General features: G+C 39.1%; 1 protein-coding gene across 19 annotated transcripts in view; it reads right to left on the minus strand.

Moving 5' to 3' along the window:
- The window catches only part of CADPS2 (calcium dependent secretion activator 2), a 540583-nt gene that overhangs the window by 411485 nt on the left and 105382 nt on the right, over positions 1-23716 (minus strand). For all 19 annotated transcript variants that reach the window (XM_043589377.1, XM_043589375.1, XM_043589367.1 and 16 more), the window contains exon 2: positions 10201-10314. In XM_043589377.1, coding sequence (XP_043445312.1) covers positions 10201-10314 — 114 coding nt within the window. The remainder of the gene's footprint in view (positions 1-10200; positions 10315-23716) is intronic.

Genomic DNA, 23716 nt, shown 5'->3' on the forward strand with positions numbered 1-23716 from the left:
TGACCCAACAGCTCATCCATCACAAAGCACCAGCAGTGAGACCAGTCAGATTCTCTAAGCACTAATGTGGAATTTTCCCGGGAGGAGGATATGGCTTTGCTGACTTGCATTTTATTGAAAGAACTGAGAGTGCCTGATAGAAAGCATGATAGTTGGACCAACATAGGTCTAAATTCTTCCTGGATCATGATGTTAGGCCAAAGTAGAACATGCCTGTGGTGTGACTCAAAAATAAGCACCTGATATGCTGTTTTGAAAGGACACAAGCACCCCAATGTTTGCAGCAGCACTATCAACAATAGCCAAAGTATGGAAAGAGCCCAAATGTCCACTGATGGATGAATGGATAAAGAAGATGTGGTGTATATATATACAATGGAGTATTACTCAGCAATCAAAAAGAATGAAATCTTGCCATTTGCAGCTATGTGGATGGAACAAGAGGGTATTATGCTAAGCAAAATTAGAGAAAGACAAGTATCATATGATGTCACTCATATGAGGACTTTAAGACACAGAACAGATGAACACAGGGAAAGGAAGCAAAAATAATGTAGAAACAGGGAGGGGGACAAAACATAAGAGACTCTTAAACATGGAGAACAAACAGAAGGTTACTGGAGGGGTTGTGGGGGGGGGGGTGGGCTAAATGGGTAAGGAACATTAAGGAATCTAGCCCTGAAACCACTGTTGCACTATATGCTAACTTGGATGTAAATTTTTAAAATTTAATAATAAAAAAAAGCACCTGAGATAGGGCAAAGCTCAAAAGTCTACCTTTGTCGTGTGGTAACCCTAAATGGAGAACTCTCACACTGGGTTTGGGGATTAGAGAATGCTGGCCTGAAGTAAGCCACAGATACTTCTGTTCTTTGTGGCTACCTGGCTTGGATTAAATTTCCAAATCACCAGCCAAACTGGAAAGCTGCACTAGGTCTACTAACCCATAGCCCATGGTAAAGATACAATATCGTTGTCTTAAAATGTAAAGAACATTAAGAGCTAAGAGATAAAGTCTAACCATGCCCTCTACCACAAATACGTTATATGAGCTTGAAAAACAAAGACAAATTCTTCTAAAAACATGTGAAGAGGAAGAAGATGGTCAAACCAGGTTTGCTTCAAACATCGCCTACCTTCAAACAACAAAATCATACAATCTATAGACTAACCCTTCTTCACCATGAAATGGATGCCATCAAGAAGGTAAGCAGGTCTACAAAACCCACTGACAGAGAGCATCAAGGAAGCTCCCCTGAACAGAAATAGGAATCTCAGACATGAAAACATTTTCCAGATTCTTACAGAATACTTAATTGAAAATGCCATCCTTAGAATTTAAGAAAATGTGATGTGAAATAAAATGGCTAATATCAAAAATAGCAAACGCAATGTGATCCGCAGAGCTCAATGCAAATTTAAAACCTCACTTCTCATTACCGGTTACTGGATTTCATCTGTGAATGTGCTGACCTTTTTTTACACCCTCCTGCCACAGGCTGCCAATCTTGGTTTACTCAGCAATCGTCAATTCCCTATGAAAAAATAGGCCTTTTGCATGGCATTATTTCACATTGTAAAAGATTTTGACAGGTCAAACATCCCTTGGAATATGAAAAGTAAATCTTTCTATCCCAAAGTAAAATGATAAAGAAACTTTCATCAAAATATTTAAATGCAGGCCTGCTCAGCCTCTCTCTCCTTTTAGTTGGCACACACTAGACAAAGGAACACTCAGGCTGTACAGGTTAACTCTAAAATAACGACAGTAATTACATAAAACAAGACAAAAATGCATTAAAACGCTCTCAGTTTTCACAAACCATTAAATATCTATACTTGTAATATGTGACAATTTTATCATTGAGGTGAAGATGGGGGAGGGTCAAGTATCAAGGTCAGAGATTAATAATCTCTATCCTCCAAACAGATCCCAGTCTTCCCATTGATCTTCATCTCCAGGGTTCTCATTCTAGTTCATAGGACACTGTCACCTCTACCACAACAGGCAACCCTTGAGGTCAACCTTTTAAAAAGCTCTACACACAGTGTGGGGCTTAAACTCATAACCCTGAGATTAAATGTCCTATGCTCTACTGCCTGATCCAGCCAGGCACTCCTGCACTTAATTTTTATGTAACAGGAACGCATACCCCAATTTCCATGGAAGAAGCAGGCCGAAGTTCCTTGGTGTTCTGGACGAGAAAGATCGTTTTGCTTTGTCTTAATGTGTTTATCTAAGAATTCAAAACTATGGCTCAGGTATTTGTCTGAGGACAATAGTATCAAGCCATGCTCCTCTATTTGTTCTTTTCATTTTGGAGATGTAAGAGCACACAGGACAAAGAAAGGAAAAGTAGCGAGACACAAATTACCCTTCAGGGACTTGTGCAATTAGAGGCAGTCTGAGATCATCTTCCCCCTTCAGGCACAGCAGTGACAGGAGTTACACCAATATTAGCTACTGACAGAGCAAAGAAAGGCAGTAGCTGGAAGTATGATGGAAAGCACGGTCACAAGTGATTTTTGAAGAAGAAAATCCAAAGCTAACAAAATAGGGTATAGGTTCTACTCTGTATGTGAACAGGTCTTTCATTCCACCAGAACAGGAAATGAATCACTACTGGAGATAAGGAAACGTGCAAAAAAAAAAAAAAAAAGATAAATGACCACAGCATAACAAAGGATTAATAGTTTTCTTGCTGTATAAAAACAACCATAAACTCAGTATTTGACAGAATATCCAAATGGAAAAATGGACAAAGGATATGAACAGGTAATTCAAGAAATATGAATGACCAATAGAGACTGTCAAAACCACACTAGTAAAACAGAAATAAGTGAACCAAATAGCTGGCATTTATTTTATGGTAATACCAAGTGTGAAGGAAAAAACTGGCACTCTCTGGTTGCCTGGGTGGCTCCATCTGTTAAGCGTCCGACTTTGGCTCAGGTCCATGATCTCACAGTTCATCTGTTCGAGCCCCGTGTTGGGCTCTGTGCTGACAGCTCAGAGTCTAGAGCCTGCTTCAGATTCTGTGTCTCCCTCTTTCTGCACCTTGCCTGCTTGTATGCACTCTCAAAAACAAACATTTTTAGGGGCGCCTGGGTGGCTCAGTCGGTTGGGCATCCGACTTCAGCTCAGGTCATGATCTCACAGTCTGAGTTCGAGCCCCATGTCGGGCTGTGCTGACAGCTCAGAGTCTGGAGCCTGCTTCAGATTCTGTGTCTTCCTTTCTCTCTGCCCCTCCCCTACTCATGCTGTCTTTCTCTGTCTCAGAAATAAACACATTAAAAATAAACATTTTTTTAAAAATGAGGCTCTCATTGTTTTTACCACAAGTTATTACTACTTTTGAGGGCAATTTAGTAACTGGTATGAAGAGTAAACAATGCTCATTTCAGATCATCCCGTAATACCACCTGCAGAAATTTATCAAAAATAAATGAGTATTGGGGCGCCTGGGTGGCGCAGTCGGTTAAGCATCCGACTTCAGCCAGGTCACGATCTCACGGTCCGTGAGTTCGAGCCCCGCGTCGGGCTCTGGGCTGATGGCTCAGAGCCTGGAGCCTGTTTCTGATTCTGTGTCTCCTTCTCTCTCTGCCCCTCCCCCGTTCATGCTCCGTCTCTCTCTGTCCCCCAAAAAATAAATAAACGTTGAAAAAAAAATATTAAAAAAAAAATAAATGAGTATTAATGACCATTTCAGTACTTTAATAGCTAAAAATGGAAAAAGTTGGAACATCTATTAAGAAAATTAAAAGATACATGGGTTTTATTTTTATCAATGGTGTATGTATTATGCACCTATTTAAAACCATGTTTATGGTGAACATTTGCTGTTAAAGAATGCTCATGACAGGGGTGCCTGGGTGAGTCAGTCAGTTAAGCATTCGACGACTGATGACTCTCAGTTTCAGCTCAGTTCATGATCTCACAGTTCGTGAGTTTGAGCCCCGCACTGTGCTCCATGCTGTCAGCATGGAGCCTGCTTGGTATCCTCTCTCCCCTTCATTGCCTCCCCACTCCCTCTCAAAATAAACTTAAAAAAAAAAAATAGTCTTGACATAGTAGTACATAAGGAAATTCAAATGATTCCAGTTTCTTATGTATAAGAGAGAAACGCTAAACTGTTGAAAGGAGTTATTTACAGGTTTTGCAATTATAGGTGATTATTTGTTTTTCCTTTTTTAAAATAGTACTATATTTTTTTACAACAGTTTTAGGATAGCAAATTTTCCTGTTTAGTTTTTAATTCTCTAACATAAACATGTATTACTTCTACTCACAAGTGTTCTTCAATAAAGTAGACATTTTCTGAATCCAAGAATTTAAAAATGCATTTTAAATAAAAGTATGCAATAAAAGGGCGAAAATTAGAGCTCACTATATTTTGAGATGAAAGTAATTTTTCATTTTATATGAAATTTGAACACTGAAGAGAAATTTAAGTTAGTGAAAGAATTTTCATTTTTTCTTATTAGCAAGTAGAAATTCTGGAGAGCCCATGGTGGTGGTCGTGATGGTGGGGGCAAGACTAACATCAATATATTTTTGGCAATTTTTAAACACTAAACGCCCCTATAACCCTTGTCCATTCTTCAGAACCAGAAGAGAACATAAACAAGTGGAAGTAATAGAAAAAATCACACCCTTTCTGAAAAGTTGTGAAGAAAACCAACCCACAAAGAAAAGCTCCAACATCTTGGTGTTTTTGTTTTTTTTTTAACTTCTCCCACACTAACAGAACTTGAAAGCTTGTTGGGCTGAAAGCAAGTAGTAAGCAATTGTATACTCTTGGAAATTTCTGAGAAAAGCCATTTACTTTCCCACATATCTGTTATAAATCACACTGTCATTGGTTGTATTTGGATAAAGTCCACTTGAGTCTTGTGAAACAAGCATATATCTGATGGGAAGAATAAGTTGGAAAGTTTTATGTTGTAATAAAACTTATGTTTCCCCATTCCCAGAATCAGCTGAAGTTTCCTAAGTTGAAAAGCAAAACGCAAAAAAAAAAAAAGGCAAGAAAAAAATACATAGACTTAATATCCATTTATGCTTTCCTCCAGACAATAAGTTACCTGCAGCAGTTAAAAACAATTAAAAAAATAAGAAAAAACAACAAAACAAAAAACTTGAAAGGAAGAAAATTTCAATTAAAAAAAGCACGGTAGAATCTAACCACCATTAGCAATGACGAAATTATCAAGAGAATAACTGCTAACTTTTATTAAGTAGCTATATACACTACCTGCCATTTTCCTCTTTTCCCGTTCTGGTCCCTCTGTACCATATGGCTGCCTCGTTAGGTGGTTTAGATGCCTGGATACAGTTTTCTAATTATGCTTAGCTTTATGGTGAGAAAGACTGGTGTGATTTCAAAAACAGACTTACTCTTAGTACTTTATAAGCCAGTATTTAAGCCAAACTTGAGACATCTTATTAAAATCGATGTGATAAAAATTATGTTGTCCAATAGGAATCATTACCTTCATAATATATAATTCTGTGTAAGTGACATACTGAATAGTATTCATGGTATTTATTAAAACAAAGACCTGAAGAAGCACACCCAAGAGGGCACCACATAAAATACCAAATCCCAATCCTGTCATGATCTAGTTGAAAGAAATTATCTTTTAAAGTAATGAATGTACCTTGAAGAAATGTGTCTTTTGAGTCATATTAAGATCCAGTTGCTAAAAAGTAATGCAAACCAAATATCTGAAGTTACAAGCAAAACAAAAACCAGGCAGGTAACTCTGGTCTTTAAAAAAAATTAAAAATTAAAAATTACAAAAAAGATATACAACCAAGCTGGAAAAGATGCCATAAAAATCACTAAATAGCATTTATGAAACCAAAAATATAAAAATAAAGTCAGTAGCATACAGACTTTGGGGGAACTTTGGTTCACAAAGTATGAAGATGTACTATCAGTTTTATTGGTAATACACATTTATTAGGGTTTTTCATGCCTATCGTACTTAGAAATGGCCATTGCAGCTAAAGGGTACAGAACCTAATAAATGAGAAAATTACTACTGATAAGATTAGTAGTTGAAAACAATTATATATAGCAAACAACAAAGTATCTCTGAAAACAGACCTCAAAGGATGTGAGAAGCCAAAACATAGATCATAGAATCATAGAATACTAAGTTAGAACATGAAAATTCAACCAGACTTCTAAACTATCTGAAATCTGTTTTTTGGTTTTTTTTTTTTTTTTATTGGTTTTTGAGAGAGAGAGCATGAGCAGAAGAGGGGCAGAGAGAGGGAGACACAGAATCCAAAGCAGGCTCCAGGCTCTGAGCTGTAAACAAAGAGCTGGATGAGGGGCTCCAACTCAGGGACCATGAGATAATGACTTACAGTCAGAAGCTTAACCAACTGAGCCACCCAGGTGCCCAAGTAATTGCAACTTCTGAAGAACAAATCATGAATGAGAACATTTATAACCAAAGCAAATTCCATCGCAATACTGAAATACTCTTAGAAAAATACTGTTGTGCGGGAAAATAAGCAATTTCTACATAGAGAAATAGGTGCTACGATACTCCCTCACTTAGCCAACAAATAGCTGCTGAATGCATTTGTGTTCTACACACTGGGGATACAATGATGACCAGGACAAAAACAGATCCTTCAGGAAACACCTATTCTAGTAGTTGTAAGATCTAGTTCAACATGTTTCTCAAAATACAGTGAATTAAAATCTACTTCTAAAAAGCTTTAGGGGAGGGGTGCCTGGGGGGCTCAGTCTGTTGAGTGTCCATTTTCAGCTCAAGTCACAATCTCAAGGGTTGGTGGGTTCGAGCCCCACTTGGGGCTCTGTACTGACAGCTCGGAGCCTGCTTCGGATTCTGTGTCTCCCTCTCTCTGCCCATCCCCCACTCATGATGTGTGTGTCTCCATCTCTCAAAAATGAATAAATGTTAAAAAAAAAAAAAAAAACTTTAGGGGAGGAGCAACTGGGCAGCTCAGTTGGTTAAGCATCTGGCTTTGGATTTTGGCTCAGGTCATGATCTCATGGTTTGTGAGAGAGCCCTGTCTAGGGCTCAACACTGACAGCTCAGAACCTGCTTGGGATTCTCTCTCTCTACCCCACTCATTCTCTGCCCCTCCCCCACTTACACTGTCTCATGCTCAAAAAAAGAAAAAAGCTTTAATGGAAAGAGAGGTTTTAGTTGTGCTACTAATTAGCAATACAGATTTTGACACTTGTCAGTTTCATCTCTAAAATGAGATGAAGTCTGTTTAAAAGGTTTATTCAAGAATAAAAATAATTTTGGGGAGTGCCTGGGGAGCTCAGTCGGTGAGATGTTGGACTTCAGTTTAGGTCATGATCTCACAGTTCTGAGTTCGAGCCCCACGTTTGGCTCTGTGCTGACAGCTCAGAGCCTACTGCCTGCTTCGGCTTCTGTGTCTCCCTCTCTCTCTGCCCCTCCCCTGCTCATGCTCTGTCTGTCTCAAAAATAAAGAAAAACATTTTAAAAAAATAAAGTATTTTTTGAAGTGCTTCACATATACTACCTGACACAGGTGTATTCAAAATGGCAACCGTGAAACAGCTCTATCAGAATGTTTCTGAACATCTAGGTTCAGGTTTAACTCAGATGCTTACCAGACAAGTCCTATAACATCTGTGAGATTTAGTTTCTAACCTCTCATTTGTGGGTAATATGTGTACTCTTTACTAGAGACACTGGAAGAAAAAAATTAGGGATTTTTATTGAGCCATAAAAAATACCTCATAAAGGTACCAGAGGCTACTAGCACTGTTAGTCACAGCATATGTACAAAAATAGGACTTCTGAGGAAAAAAACTGCAAAGTTTTTTTTTGCCGTATTTACCCAACAAAATACCCCTGTTGAAGAGTTTAAATACCAACTGTGTGCCACCTTGAGAATAACTCCAAAATGTAAATCAGGAATGCTGCCTCCATAAACACGATTAGTATCACCAATCTTAACATGGCTTTGAGAGTTGCACAAAGGCAAGGTGGATACAGTCTCACGCTGGCTAGAAATAGTATCCAGAAGACTAGAAAATGCTTGGTCACCCAGTCCAACCACCTCTTCAGTTCTTGCGACTCTTTTTGCAACAATCCCAGCAAATCATCATCTAATTCCATTGTTTAGAAACCTACCAACTGCAGGAGAACAACCTGAGGAGCTTTGGTAAGGACAGATTCTGAAATTCTGACTCACAAAGTCCAGGGCAAAGTTCCAGGACCGGTTTGTGCAATATGCCTCCCAAGTGATGTGCAAGTGTAGCCAGAATCTAGCCTCTGGTGATGCTGCTCTCACCAGCCATTCTGCATTTGGGGCGTGCGACAAAACTCTGATGTTAGGTTGGCATCTCCCCACTTTAGTTTCCACCTTAGGCTAGTTTTGCTGTTGGCTCCACAGACACCTAATCCATCTCCTGACTAAACATTTCTCACTTCTTAAAACAACCTACATGTGATATGTTCCAAACATGATAACCCTAAATTTGTCCACATCTTTATACAGGACACCAAGAGAAAATCCCCATGTAGGATACAATGAGGACACACTTTCATTACAATTCAATCTCTCCAGTGTCACAGCTTAAGTGTGCCTCTTGTCAAAGTGTGACCATATCACATTATGCTTTTTAATGTGCTTAATAACTTATTTTGGAATATACTTTACTTTGGAATAATTTCAGATTTACACGCAAATTGCAGATATAGTACTGCACGCTCTCACACACTCCCCTCACCCAGACTCAGTTTTTCCTAATGTTAACATAGCCAGTGGCCACAGTACATTTCCCCAAACCAAAAATGAGCCGGTTGATTTTTTAAGTTACATTAAAAAAAAATTTTAATGTTTGTTTATTCTTGAGACAGAGCACAAATGGGAGAGTGGCAGTGAGAAAGGGAGACACGGAATCCAAAGCAGGCTCCAGGGTCCAAGCCATCAGCACAAGAGCCTGATGTGGGGCTTGAACCCACAAACCGTGAGATCATGACATGAGCCGAAGTTGGACACTCAACCGACTGAGCCACCCAGGCACCCCGTTTTTGTTTCTTTTTTAGCACAAATTACTTTCCAGAACCTCCATTTCCTTCATCCCGAACACAGACCTTTGGCTATTCTTTCATTACACGAGGCTACTACTACAGGTCCTTATATTTCATATATACTTTATTTATTTATATATATTTATATATATTTCATATATCTTATACTTTAAGATCTTTTGAGTCGAGATCCAGTTGGACACGTCATTGCTGTCATGAGATCCATGCCATACAGACATTCGGTAAGCAAGACTTCCACACGTTCATACAACTCAACAAGGCCAACTCCTGGGCTAATACAAACCTCCCTCAGGTGGCATGAGGGACCTCCGAACGCCTACCATCAGTAAATGACAAATGCAACCAATTATCTGTACATCCAGTGATTTTTCATGCAAAGATATTCCCTGCATCAGGCAAGTTCTGACCTACCGCATCTCCACATTTTCCTTTTACTAGTTTGCATGTTCTGCTTCTACAGCTAAAGATTTCGACTGTCTACACAGTAAAAGGAATGCATCCCCACCCCCCACCAATGACTCTGAAATGCTTAGGATAAAAAGGGATTTCTCTAAATTTAATATCTACTGGCAACTCACTGAAGCAGTTAATGACCATGTGTGAAAACTGGTGCTCATAGGAAATCCACAGAGAATTCTTGATGAATCACAAACTAAAATCAGAATAAGCAAGGTGGTATTGGTAGTATTATTCCTCCAGGAAGAAAAAGGAATTCAGTTTATCCTATTGAAATTAGTACCAGCCTTAATTATAAAGCTTAGGGAACACAATGGTACAAGATAGTAATTTACTATTAAAATTCTGATTAAAAAGGATAATTTAGACATGTGGACCCAAAGATAGCTATACTCACCTGTATCAATCACTGCCAGAACATTTTTCTAAACAGTTTACTTCTCCCGAAAAGATGTGAATAATTTCCAATTCTGTTTATCTCTCCAAGCCAGGTTGTGGAATTAGAGTTTTTAAATTGTAAAATAAATTTGACAATGCTTTCAGGAAGGTTGCAAACTCACAGCCTTCCTATCATACCAGTGAGTTCCTTAAAATAGGAAAGCCATTTTTAAAAATCTTTCTAAGAAGCATCAAAATATCAAAAACAAAGCTCTTTAAACTTACCTCATAATAACTCCGAACTGCATTGCAAAATGCTTCATCAGCCACAATTTGAGTTTCTCCGTTGAGGAAGGCCTGGAACCTTTCTTTCAATAACTGCAATTGTTGCTTGTTAAGCTAGAAGAAAAAGAGGGAATTAGCTGAAAAATCAGCCAATCTGAGAAATGTGACAATTCATAAAAATGTTAATAGCCAGAAGTTAGATCTGACACCTAGAATTAGCTTTATGTTAAAAAAGAAAAAAAAAAAAAAGCTAACAACTCCTACTAACTTATACTATGGCTCAATTTTAAAACATTTCCAATTCACTTTCCCATACTCTGGAATCCTAACATTGCAATGTGATACAAGTTTCTATGCCAGATGGAGCTCCTAGGTTTACTACCCTGGTCTGTTTGTAGAAACAGGTAAAATCTAAAGTTCGGATGAGAAATGAACTGTTGTGCAAAATTGCCAGCTGTCCTGAGCACAGAGAACAGAGAGAACGAGGGTCCTTGGAAGTGAGTGAACAACAGCCACCTTAGATGAAGACTAACTGGAAGACTGCAAAGGACAGAGGACCCTGAGAAAGTATCCTCTGGAAAGAACATTTTTTGGATGGCACAAATTTGAATTCCATGAACATATCTCAATGCTTGAGGGGAGATAAAGAATTGATTGGAAGACAAATCCAGAGAACAGAGAGGCAACAGGCAGACAGAGCATGCCTTATTATAAGCATACCAAGCAAGAGCTATACGCCACGGAGGGGAGTTCAAGTTCACAACCAGATTTCCTCACCCTGGGTCTGGCTGCCATAATGATTACTAAAGGTGCATGGGACATGAACCATGACTTACCAACTATGTCCTACAGTCATCAGTGACAAGCAGAGTCAGCTGTTTGTAGGGCTCAAGGCAATAGGAGACGCAGGAGCCCGTTATTAAAAATTGAAGGATTTCAAGACAGTAGTAACAGCACTTTCCACCAAGCATGGGCCCTTTGAAGCATGGAGCCCTGTGCAACTGCCCCTGAAGCCAGCCCAGAATACAGGGCACAGACTTCACTAGAGGTGGGGCACAGTAGGTCCCACAGCAGTTGAAAGTGCTTACCTGCTGAGAGAACAGTCTTGCAGGGGAAGAAAAAAAAAAACAACCCACAATGCCAACATACATAAGGAACAGGAAAAAGTGATCTTTCCATTTCATTCATTCCTCATCAGACTATTAAAGAACTCATTCCAGTTCTGGATTCTACAGAGAGATACGAAACATTTGGAAATATGCTAAAGATAAAATGATTAAAAAAGGATTAGGAAGGAAGGCTAAATAAACTGCAACGATTTGGCTTCCAAAAGAAGGCTGATGTGCCCTAAGTTTAAATCTGTTCAAAAGGCTTATTAAGATGCCATTCCAATAGGAAAGACAAGCGCTTTCAAAAGAAAGGGGATTTTATTCAGGAATCTAACAAGACAGTTTCCAGAGAAAATGCTGCTGGTAGTGACAGACTTAACACAGAAACGTCCTATTGTACCCCAGCGTAAGAAACCTCTTGCCCTGAGCAGCAGAGAAGAAATACCACTCCATTTTTTTTTAACCTTATCTCCTTCATTTTAGGGAAAGCTAAACCAAGCTCAAATGCAGAACTATCACCATTATATTACACTTGCCTCTTTATAACATAAGGAAAATCAAAGCAGGGACCTTTTGTGTGTAAGTACTGGCAAGGCAAATGGAGTCCACGACTTTAGCTCTTGAAGCATGGCTCACACAAAAGGACCAGATGGAAACAGGACAGCAGTTGTTGAGAGCACATTAGCTGCCAAGCCCACGAACTGCCAGCAAGGGCTTCAACTTGCAAACCAAGTGTCCAGGTAACACAATGAACATGGAAAAATGTGCAAATGACAACGAACTGGAAGAGATCTTACTGAGCTTTCTCCCCATCTCCCTCATTTGAGATATATATATTTTATGTATTTTATACATTTATACACATCCATTTTATACACACATTGTATATATACATATATATATATATATAAAGTAAATAGCTTTCAAAAACTGGAGACTTCTTCATTCAATTGTCTTATCAGATGCATTTTGTTCTTTACAGTGTTTATTGTGCCATTGTACCAATGAGTTACTTCTTTTGGGGGATTACGGCATGGAAAATTCATGAATTCCAATTAGGTACATGATATCTGAGAAAACAGTCTTCTTAGAAACTTCAACACTGTTGGTATAGTTCATAAACAGGCCAGAGGCATCTAGCTAAATATCCAACTTCAACTTTTTTTTTTTTTTAACAATTACTGCAGTTACATTTAAGACCTAAAATGACAGCCACCATTACAGTAATATATATATAAAAAAAAAAGTCAATAAAGTACTTTTTTAGTATAGAAGTCTGTATTTCCACAAAAGATACGGAGGGGAAAAAAGGAAATTAAATTTAAAATCTAGCAGCAGGGATAGCTGTTTAGAAAGTAGAGTTCCCTAAAATCTATTTGCATTATCAAAATAAATATTACACATCAACAGATAAAGACTAATGGAATAAACCAAAGAATTAGGTCTAAGTACACTCAAAAGATGGTCTATTTAATGAATGGGGTTACAATAAGTGGGTAGCCAAAGAGAAAAAAATTAAATTGTATCATCACACACACTGTTACAGTCCAAATTAAAACTTTTAACATGAAAACGTAGAAGTGCATGAAGAAGAAAATTCTTTTAAACACTAGCATGTGAAAAGATCTTTCTAACCATGAATGCAAATCTGCAAGTCATAAATTTAATTACAAATACACTAAACATAAATTCTCCATGGCAAAAAAATCATAGGCAAAAAAGTTAGAAAAAGACCAATGAGGGGTGAGGAAAATACATGTAACTCCTATCTTAAAGAGCTAATTTCCAAATACATATCCCAGACACTATAAGAATCTGACAACAGAGAAACAGACCAAATGGATATATCCAGAGAAATGACTCTTAAGCTATGAAAAAGCATGCCTAACTTCATTCATAATAAGTAAAATGCAAATTAGATCTACATGACAGAGGAAGGATTCTGGGAAGATGGTGGAGTGGGAAGCACCAGAAATCTCTCCCACCTAGCCTACAATTGCATTGGCAGTTTCTGTCTGATATAAATATTTTGGAATTCTGGAGTCTACTGAGGGCTTGCAACTTACAGGGGAAGACTTGAATGTAAATTGTGTTTAATTCGGGCCAATTTTAGCTTCTAGCACAGTAGCAGCTGGTCATCCCCCACCCCTCCACTCAGTGGCAGCAAAAAGCAGAAAAAAGCTAACAGCCTAAATTTTCATAAATAGAGGGCTAATAAATGCTATATCCAAACAGTGGCAATACTATTTGCTCTATAAAAAGAAAAAAGTTCTCTTCTGTATGGATATGAAAAGATCTGCAAAATATCTTGGGGGAAGGAAGCTAGTTATAGAACAGGGTATAAAAATAAGCCACCACTCCCATTGAAAAGGGGCAAAATTAGAACACGCATGTGAATATGTTTCCACACGCAGATGGAAACTAGAGAAGGATGGCTATGGGCACTGGACAGATGGAAAAAAAGTAAAAAAGACTTTTCAACCTATACTGCTATATTTATTTTAGATTTTAACTCCTAGGACTCTTCACTCAAATTTTAATTTAGATTTAAAATAAGCTATGAGAGCAACTTTCCACATGTTTTAACACAGAACAATTACGATCCATTGCATATAGTTTAGATCTCATCATCCTGCAGGGAGACTGGACAACAGATGACCTGATTTTTCAGTTCTCCTTTCAAGTGAAAGATTTGAACTTGACAGTCCCACTTTTTTTGTTGTTGTTGATTTTTGAGTTTTTGAGTTTTTGGGTCTAACATCTCTAGACCAGGAAAATAAAAAAACAACAAACTCAGAATAAAACTGTAGCAGTCATTTAATATTCTGATCAAAGCGTTAAACTTTACAAAATCCCTATGAAGTCATCTCTCAGCCTCCCTTGGAGTCTATTAAAGCTAACACACACCTTCATTGCCTCACAATGAAGCCTATACAAATTTTCAAGAATTGAAATTTGCTTCCCTTCCCTTAGGACTTTCACACAATCCTAGTTCTAGCACCAGGACAAGACAGACTAAACATTACTTTCTTCAACATAGCTGTTCAGGAACTGGAAAACAGGTACTGGCTTATTTGTGAGTCTTTGCCTTTCCAGGATAAAGTCTGCCAGTTCCCCAACACCCTAAAGGTTTCTTCATAAATTAAACATTCAACCATTAAATAGAAGTTCGTTACAGGTAAGTATTAAAAAAAGCACATTGGAAGATGTAACATACAAACGGAGCTCATAACAATAGTAATGTCCGTCTTAAAAATACTGAGCCAACTGATCATAATTCTCCTAAGACAGTGTGGGCAACACAGAAGGGGGGGGACCACTTCCCACATTCTAATCACTCTTAATTCAAACCAAAAACAAATGAACTCTTCTTGGCAGTCACATCAACTGACTCACATCATGCTTATAAACAAAAATTTCTATAACATTCTTACCTGCGTTTCATTAAGCCATGTTTCATCTTGCTAGATTTGGTCTACTATTCCAGTTGATTAATATTTTATTAGAATTCTAATTCCTTCACCCAATGACCAAATAACACTCCTAGCTTTATGTCCACTAACATAAGGTGGTATCTGTAGTCTTCAACTGGGGGAGTCATTTTAAGAAACCTTCAGCTGAGGATTAAGAAACAGGAAACCTATCATTACATGGATTCACCCAAATTTGACACAATCGATTAACATTCTCCAGGGTAGCTGACTTTATTAGGATTCATCCTATATTTCAGTTTTGTCCATATACTGCCTTCACAAGAGTATACTTACCAATGAATACATAACGTTTTTCAAATAGAGAAAACTCTGATGCAAAAATTATCCAACGGGAATTTTTAGAGAGCTTTTTATATGAAATTAAATTGCAGAAACTAGAACATAAATATCCTTGCAAATATCTAAATACAGCCAAGAGATTAGGCTTATAAACAGAACATTCTGAATACTGACAGCAAAAGCTAAGTTTTACGACTTCTGGCTGGCAGTGATAATTTATCCATAACAACTGCCACAGAAAACAATTTTCAAAGTTCAGATGTGTCTTATGTTTCTTAGGTGTTTTTTTTTCCTTCATTTTCAAATTAGACTCTAGCATTTTCATTCTAAGTCATGACCAACTGAAGACTTACATCAGCATCTTGACTACAGCAGGAAACCAGACATTTATGTTAGTCAGGAATTTAGGAATCCAGCAAGCACTGCTGTGCAAAGCCTGTCCTGACCTGTGCTCCCCATCAAGAGCCTTCACACTCATGGTGGGGCTGTGTGACATCCACGTAAAAGTGACCACAGATTCCAAAGCAAAGTGGCAGGTGACTAGTGGGTATGGTACCTCCCTCTAGGATTGGAGAATGGGTCACAGTGTATGCATACCTCGAAGAGATACTAACAAATATTTTTCAAGAAAATGAAAGGATTTACTCCAGGCACAGATGGTCTCTGAAATACACAAGCATAGCTTTAATGCCTATTAGTGAGATATACTAAAAGATATTAACAGAAGAAGACTAAAGTAGAGATGCTATTTTCATTTTTCCCTCCCTACCAACATTCTGGCAGTCAAAAAGATCTACACAAAACCATTGGGGCGAGGCGCCTAGGGTGACTCAGTCAGATAAGCATCCCACTCTTGGTTTTCGCTCAGGTTGTGGTCTCGGGTCCTGAGATCCACCGCAGTGACAGGGTCTGTGCTGGACATGGAGTCTGCATGAGATTTGAGCTCCCTGTTCCTCTGCCCCTCCCCCATTCGTATGCACTCTCTCTCTCCAAAAAAAAAAAAAAAAAAAAAAAAAAAAAGACACTATTAGGGCAAAATAATCTACACCTTCCATGTTTCCAAAACCACAAACCTCTCCAAACTGCCTATCAGTAGAAAAACAGAGGGACCGTGGCCAGGTCTCAGTTATATGACCAGTTATATGGCCAGTTATAAAGCCCGTGGAAGGCATTGCTATTAGTTTCCTAGCCAAATAACTTTTCTTGCCCCCTTCTGTAAGCACAGATATTTGGAACAGTGAATACTCCTAGCTAAGACTACAAACAACAGCTTCATCTAGTATTTCCAAGTTAAGGCTTAAGAGATGTAAGCAAGTGTGTGCAACTTGCAGGAGACCCTAAAAGGTAGCTGAAAAGCCAATTTTTATCTCTTTCCTTTTTTCCTACTGACTGGAATTTGAGGTGTTTGCAGTAACTCTCAGGTTGGCCCATAAAAATGGTGGAAGATAGAAAGAGCCTGATGCCCTTTTTGATGTGGAAGAGCCACTGTAACCCTGGACCATCTACACCCCAATTTCCTTTATGTAAAAGGGAAATAAGCCTCTATATACCCATCACTCTTATCTGGAGTTCATTATCAATATAGCAATGAAACAAATCCTAACTGATACAAATCCCGGTGAGATACCCAACCAGGGTGAAAATGCCATCCCTTGCTGGTAAGGTTATCTTAGTTTTGAAATAGAATATTCATTCCATATGTTATTTTATGTAAAAACAAACAAACAAAAAACCATCTAGTAAACTTCACCCCATGAACAGTTAAGCCTAGGGTTTAAGTGCCTGATGGAGGCTAAAAATAAAGCTATCTGCCAGACTGAATTCTATTGTCCACAGTATTGAAAGTGGGTATTAAAAAGCCCCAAATCTGCTTTAAAACATTTTATAATGAAATGTATACAGTCATGAGTTGAAAGAGCAAAATCCCTCTGAATAGACAGGCTGCAGGCTAGTCTTAGCCACTAAGTGACTACTTCTATTCCCATTCTCACTGGCCTCCTAAGTCAAATTCAAGCCTCAGCAAAATTACATGCCATGATGGGATTGGAGGGTGTAGGGGGATGCTAGTAAATACTGGACCTAGACAAGTTAAATCCATGAATTCCATCAATTTCCTTGTTGCACTAAACACATTCCACACGTGTTTCAATCTTCCTTAGTCTCCTATAAAGTGTTCATCTTCGTTTTATACATGAGGAAATTAAGCCCAAAGAAGTTAAGCACTTTGCCTAACTTCACATCTGATAAAGGGGCAGGGGAAGAATGTAAACCAGTATCCTGGTCTAAAGCCTATATTATTTCTAATCACCATACTACTGTTTTTGCTCAGTCACTCTCCACCACCCCCCCCCCCAACCAGTTAAGAGGTGTTTATCACTGTCCATTGTGTCACAGATAGCTTGTATGTTTTCTTTTGCTTATTAAAGTCTCCCCACTAGAATAAAATCCACATCGGGATAAGAACATGATTTTAACACATAGAACATGTTTTTTTGTGTTTTTTTTTTTTTTTTAAAGAATGAACAAATGAACAAACATATACCAGCCGCTATGACACTATTCCTTACCAGGACAGCTACATCCTCCACTCTCACGCTCACCTACCCCCACAAAAATGTTGGCTTATCATGCAATCATAACACCTCAAGACTACCTCAATCCATCACAACAGATCAGACAACAGCTTATCAGACAGGTTCACCTACTCATTAACAAGGTTCTACATGACAAACAGTAATAAAGATAACAGGCTGCAGTGCCCGACTGCCTTTGTTTCCAGGATCCCCCACAAGTTGTAGGCTCTTCAGGTCACTTACCCTCAAGGTCTCCAGTTCCTTATCTACACAATGAGGATGGTAGCAATCTACAATAAGGCTGTTCCCAGTAATGGGGAAAAACTGCTTAACACACATTAAATGCTTTGAACTGTTACCTATTATTTTAGAAATACATGGGGATTTTGTTTCCACAGTGGCAGAGACCAGAGACAAAAACCAATCTTAAGATGGATGCAGATGGACCATTAAAAATAGACTGCCCAGAGCTATGCTGTCCAGTACATAACCACACCTGGCCACCAAGCAACTGAAATGTGGCTGGTCCAAGTTGACATGTGGTCCAAGTCTAAAACACCTGCAAGATTTCAAACAGTACAATAAAAAATATGAAGCATCTCACTAATACTTGCATATCGGTTATATATTGAAAGACATTTTGTATATATAGAATGACTTATTAAAATGACCTTCATCTGCTTTTAAAGCACCACTGGAAAATTTTAAGTTAGTTACACGGCTCCCATTTTAGTTCAATCAGATACACTGGTAGAGAGAAATGTGAGTGATGGTCAGGTGTCCATTGATGACAGATGAACAAGTCCATGCTATATCCTGCCAAATAGCTGTGACCTCACAGCAACAGGACCCCCAGTATGTGGCTTGTGGCAGTCTTAGGGTATGACTGATTCAGAAGAACACAAGAGCCTAAAAGGCAAAAAACTTAAGTATTTGCCTAGTATTTTTTCACTGTCAAAGAGCAAAGTAGGTATTATTAGTCATATTTTAGATGAGAAAACAGTCTTAAAGGTTAAAAGGTACATAACCCGTTAGGTCACAGAAGCAAGATCATAACCTAGGTATTCTGAATCCAAGTCTATGAGTTGTATTTTATCCCTACATGCTGCCTATCCCACTGACATGTTGTTTGACTCTAAGTCTCCATTCAGTTTATCTTACCAAAGACAATCAAGTGAATAAAGGTTAAGAGAGCCAACTGCCAAATTTTGTTGGTCATTATCTTTCAACAATCTGCTTTAGGACCTTCTTACTCATTAGAGCATCAGTTTCACCCACGATTCAGAAGGAGATGGACCTATGAACACCTTTAATGGTCCCAAATAATAGCAGCTCATCACAAGCAAATGCAAACTAATCGTGAGGATATATTTTTTTTTATCTGCCCACTTGACAGATAGCTGGTAAAATACGGTTTCTCGGTAGGTCTATGGAAGTGTTTTTGGAAGAGATGAAGATTTGATTCAGTACACTGAATAAAGAGATCCACCCTCACCAGTATGAGCAGGTATCATCTGATTCACTGAGAGCCTGAATAGAAACAAGCTGATAAAAGGTGAATTCTCTCTTCTTGAGCTGTGACATCCATCTTTTACTGCTCTTGAACATCACGGCTCCTGGTTCTTGGGCCTTCGGACTCACTGAATACACCAACTTTCCTGGCCCTGCAGCTTACAGAGGGAAGATTATGGGACTTCTCAGCCTTCATAATTGTGTGAGCCAATTCCTGTAATAAATCGCAGATATATATAGATATACTATGGGCTCTATTTCTCTAGAGAACCCTGACTAATATGCCAATTATAATAACAGTCTTAACGATCTGTTGGAATCAAGCAAGTCAGAGATAACTATGGGTATACAAGACTTCCCAAAAGACATCTTGGAGATGAACTAGGTTAGAAAGGCAGAAAACAGGAAGTAGTCCAGCACATGTTCAGTCACCTCACCACCTGCAGAGTCAGAAGCAGTCCTGTCTTCCTACAAATAAGTCTAGTAGACCATGTCAAGGGAGATAAGGGGATTGCCCTTTTTAAACAATAGAACTTCCCCTTGACCACCCCTGATAAACATGTAATTAATACCTAGGAATAGCTAATACTAATTGACCACTTACCACATAGTAAGCACATTTCTAACCTCTTTACAAGGGTTATTCCAAGCACCCATGAGGTAGGTTCCTTGTGTCAAATATGAAGCTAAGACCCAGATAAGAAAGACCCAACTCACATAATTTGGAGGCAGAGTCAGGTGCATCTGACTAGCACACTCTTAGCCACTGGCTACCCTTTGAGTTTCTTCTTGAGCAAATCATTCTTCATACCAGTGTCAAGATACAAGACCCTCAGAGCCTGGCAAAGCCATCACAAGATTTGATCAGCCTGGCAAGTTGAGTAAAGGCTTTTTTTTTTTTTTTTTTTTTTTTTTTTGGAGAGAGAGCACGAGCAGGGGAGGAGCAGAGAGAGAGGGAGACACAGAATTTGAAGCAGGCTCCAGGCTCTGAGCTGTCAGCACAGAGCCTGACACGGGGCTCAAACTCACAGACTGTGAGATCATGACCTGAGCCGAAGTCGGACGTTCAACCAACTGAGCCACCCAGGCGCCCCTTAAAAGCTCCTCTCTTTCCCTCCATATCATTATCCCACCATGCTTGTTCAACACAGGTTAGTCCACTCTGCCTAGATTTCCTTTCTCCCTTTAGAAAGGAACCCAAACAAAACCTCCAAGAAACCTTCTGTGTACCCTACCATTTGCATAGCATGGTTTTCTCCTCACTAGAGTACACATTCCTTACACAGGGCTGTCAGTTATCTATGTATCCCCATTCCCACTAAGTACAGTGTTTGCTGATACAAAGTCATCTACACTGGAAGAAAATCTAGAGTGGAAGAGATCATTATGCACTACCCTGCTTTTCTGGGCATGTATCCTGTCACAACCATTGGCAAAGGACACTAGCAGGGCACCTGGGTGGCTCAGTCGGCTGAGCGTCCGACTTCAGCTCAGGTCATGATCTCACCATGCATCGGGCTCTGCGCTGACAGCTCAGAGCCTGGGGCCTGCTTCAGATTCTGTGTCTCCCTCCCTCTCTCTGCCCCTCCCCACTCGTGCCACATCTGTCTCTCAAAAATAAACATTAAAAAAAAAAAAAAAAGACACTTGCAGTGACATAACTGAATGAGGAGTATGGGACAGTCTTAAAATTCCAGGGCTGTGTGTTGTCTAAGTAAGCATGGTCAGACTCAGTGAGGACCTAAGAAATACCAAAGGCTTTCTTTGCTGAGCTGCAGTGTGAGTAGTTCTGTTTTGCAGAGAATATTGTTCTCCGGCAGGAAGAACTCTGTGCCTTGGTACCATCTGGTATTTCATGGCAAAGTTCCGCATGCTGAAGAAACAGAGATTTTATATTCGTCACAAAGAACTTGGACAGACACTGCTGCAGACAACTGTGTACTTGTCTAAAAGCTTAAACAAGCTGACCAGCTCCAAGCCACACAATGGCCTTTTCCAGGAGCTAATAAGTGCTCTGGGATAGCTGCTTTTAAAAGAAAATAGGATATACATTTGCTTTCCCCAGAAATGTTTGAAGTTTTTGCTTTCTTTCTAAAGCAGATACATCATGGATGAGCAAAGGCTATCTGTTAAAAAAAAAAAGGGGGGGGGGGAGGGGGAACTTTCAGCTTGTCATCTTGGTTGACCCATCCCTGACACACCCAGTGGGGCCAACCCCAGTGAGAGAATATCCTCTTTAACTCCTTTAATTTGGTAAGAGTGCATTAGACTGAAAGTTACACAAGCTCCAACTCAAAAGGGCCTATTAGACAAAATAGGGGTTTATCATCGCACATCTCAAGACAAGAGGGTTCCAGATCAGTTAACTGAGTCACTCAATGAAGTCATCAAGGGTTTAGTAGGCCTTTTACATCTAGGTATATCCCTCCATGTGCTGGTTTGTCCTCCAGCTTCCCTGCCTCCAAAGAAACCCATGTTCACTCTATCAAGGCATCCTCCAAGTCACAAAAACTAAACATTAAAGAAAGTGTTTTTACTCTGAGGAGGGGCGGGGGGCGGGTAGAGACAACTTTCCCAGAATCAGCACACCCTTACATGTAGTATTTCTCCCTACATGTTACTATCCAGTAAGGATTCATGGATCTATTCCTGAAGAAATCCCTGAAGTAAGGGAAGGGGTAGTATCATGATGGATGGATCCAGAGTCAGTCACCCTGAGGATTCAAGAGGAATCCAGTCATTCCCGCACAATGGGGGTCTGATATCTGAATAAATCCAAGGGTCTGGTTAGGGAAGAACTGTAGCTACACAAGGACTATGATGTAGGCCAACTAGAACTGTCATTCTTCCTGACCTTTCCAAAAAGGAGGCTTGGAATGGAAAGATGCAGAGAAGAGTTAAAGCCTTCTATGTTCAAATGCCTGGCTAATTTCCCTAACACATAAAGTCCTAGTGTGTACCTCAAACAGAAATCTTAGCAGCAACTTTAAGAATTTAACCCCTGTTGATAACTGCAAAGATCACATTACTACTCCTTTAAAGAGAACAATCTACCAGAATTTTAGCCAGCAAAGCATGCTATGCTACCTCAACTTCAGGGCTTAACATTTGTTATCAGCAAATTCAAGGACTGGTGAAAATTAAACGGAGTTAACACAAACACACACACACACACACACACACACACACACACACACACAAAATACCCCCAAAAACCTCTTCAAGATTAGCATTAAAAGAACTGAACACATAGACTTGGATGACATGTGCTTTAGATTTTTAGATTTTAAAAGCAATTTTAATTCATGTGCAGAATGCTGCTGGTAGATAAAAGTAGATAGTACACTTGTACACAGTGAGGTCAAACCAAACAAAAAACTATGTAACCATTTCCCCACTAAGAAAAAGCAAATGGGGGCACCTGGAGAACTCAGCATCGGACTATTGGTATTGGCTCAGGTCGTCTGGAGGTTCATGAGATCAAGCTCCACGTGGAGCTCTGCCCTGACAGCACAGTCCTCTCCTTCCGTCTCTTCCCCTCCCCAGCTCACACACACACACACACGGCACACACTCTCTCCCTCTCTCAAAATGAAGCATTAAAAAAAAAAAAAAGCAAATAGTTTATTCTGTCAACTACAAAGCTAGCTTTCAAGTAACTAAAAACAAGAAAATAAGGGATCTTAAAATAAAAACTGCTTCTAGAGCTAATTTAGTTGAACGGCCACTTTTGGCTATGCTGTTGAGTCTAAGCATATAGCATGTCCTCCTTTCATACCAGTGTGCTTCTAGGTAAGGCTGCCAAATATAGGATGTCCCAATAAATTTGTATTTCAGATAAGCAATGGGTAATGATAAAATACTTATGTTAAACACGTATTTAGGGTGGTTTTTAGAAGTATGTCCTATGAGCTACCTGGGATACTTATGTCAAATGTTATTCACAGTTTACCTAAAATTCCAGTGTCCCAGGGTATCCTATAGTTGTATTTGTATTCTACCTTCTAACTCACCGAGGCTTTGATAACATCTTCCCTTTGTTCTTTGGATTGCCTTGTATTCCTCTGCCTCTTAGGACCTGACAATGTGTCACTGTAACTGTCCCCTCCAACTTCTTTATCTTTTCAGTGCTATCTGAAAAGAAACCTCACAAGGAAATCTTTACAACACAACTCAATATGCTGTGCAAGATGAAAACTGGACAAATAGAGGAGACACCACTAAGAGGCATGTGTGATTGTTTTTAAACCATGAAAAACTGGGGAGTTTCTGAAACCTGGCTCCTCACAATCTTTGAAAGCTTTTTCAGAAATACAGATACTGAAGACCTACTATTTCAACTTCTGCATACAGGGACCTGGAAAGCTACTCTAAATTCCTGAGGGTCTGATGTTCAGCTAGGTTAGAGGATTATTGGATCTGGTACCCATGAGTTAAGACATCTACCTAACTAAAACAAATGTATGGAGGCATCAGTGGATTAAGGTTTATTTACACAACATACTGCTTAGATTTAACTCGTAAAATTGTATTTTCAACTAACAAAATG

Source organism: Prionailurus bengalensis, chromosome A2, assembly GCF_016509475.1.
Source record: "Prionailurus bengalensis isolate Pbe53 chromosome A2, Fcat_Pben_1.1_paternal_pri, whole genome shotgun sequence".
Classification (NCBI taxonomy): Eukaryota; Metazoa; Chordata; class Mammalia; order Carnivora; family Felidae; genus Prionailurus; species Prionailurus bengalensis.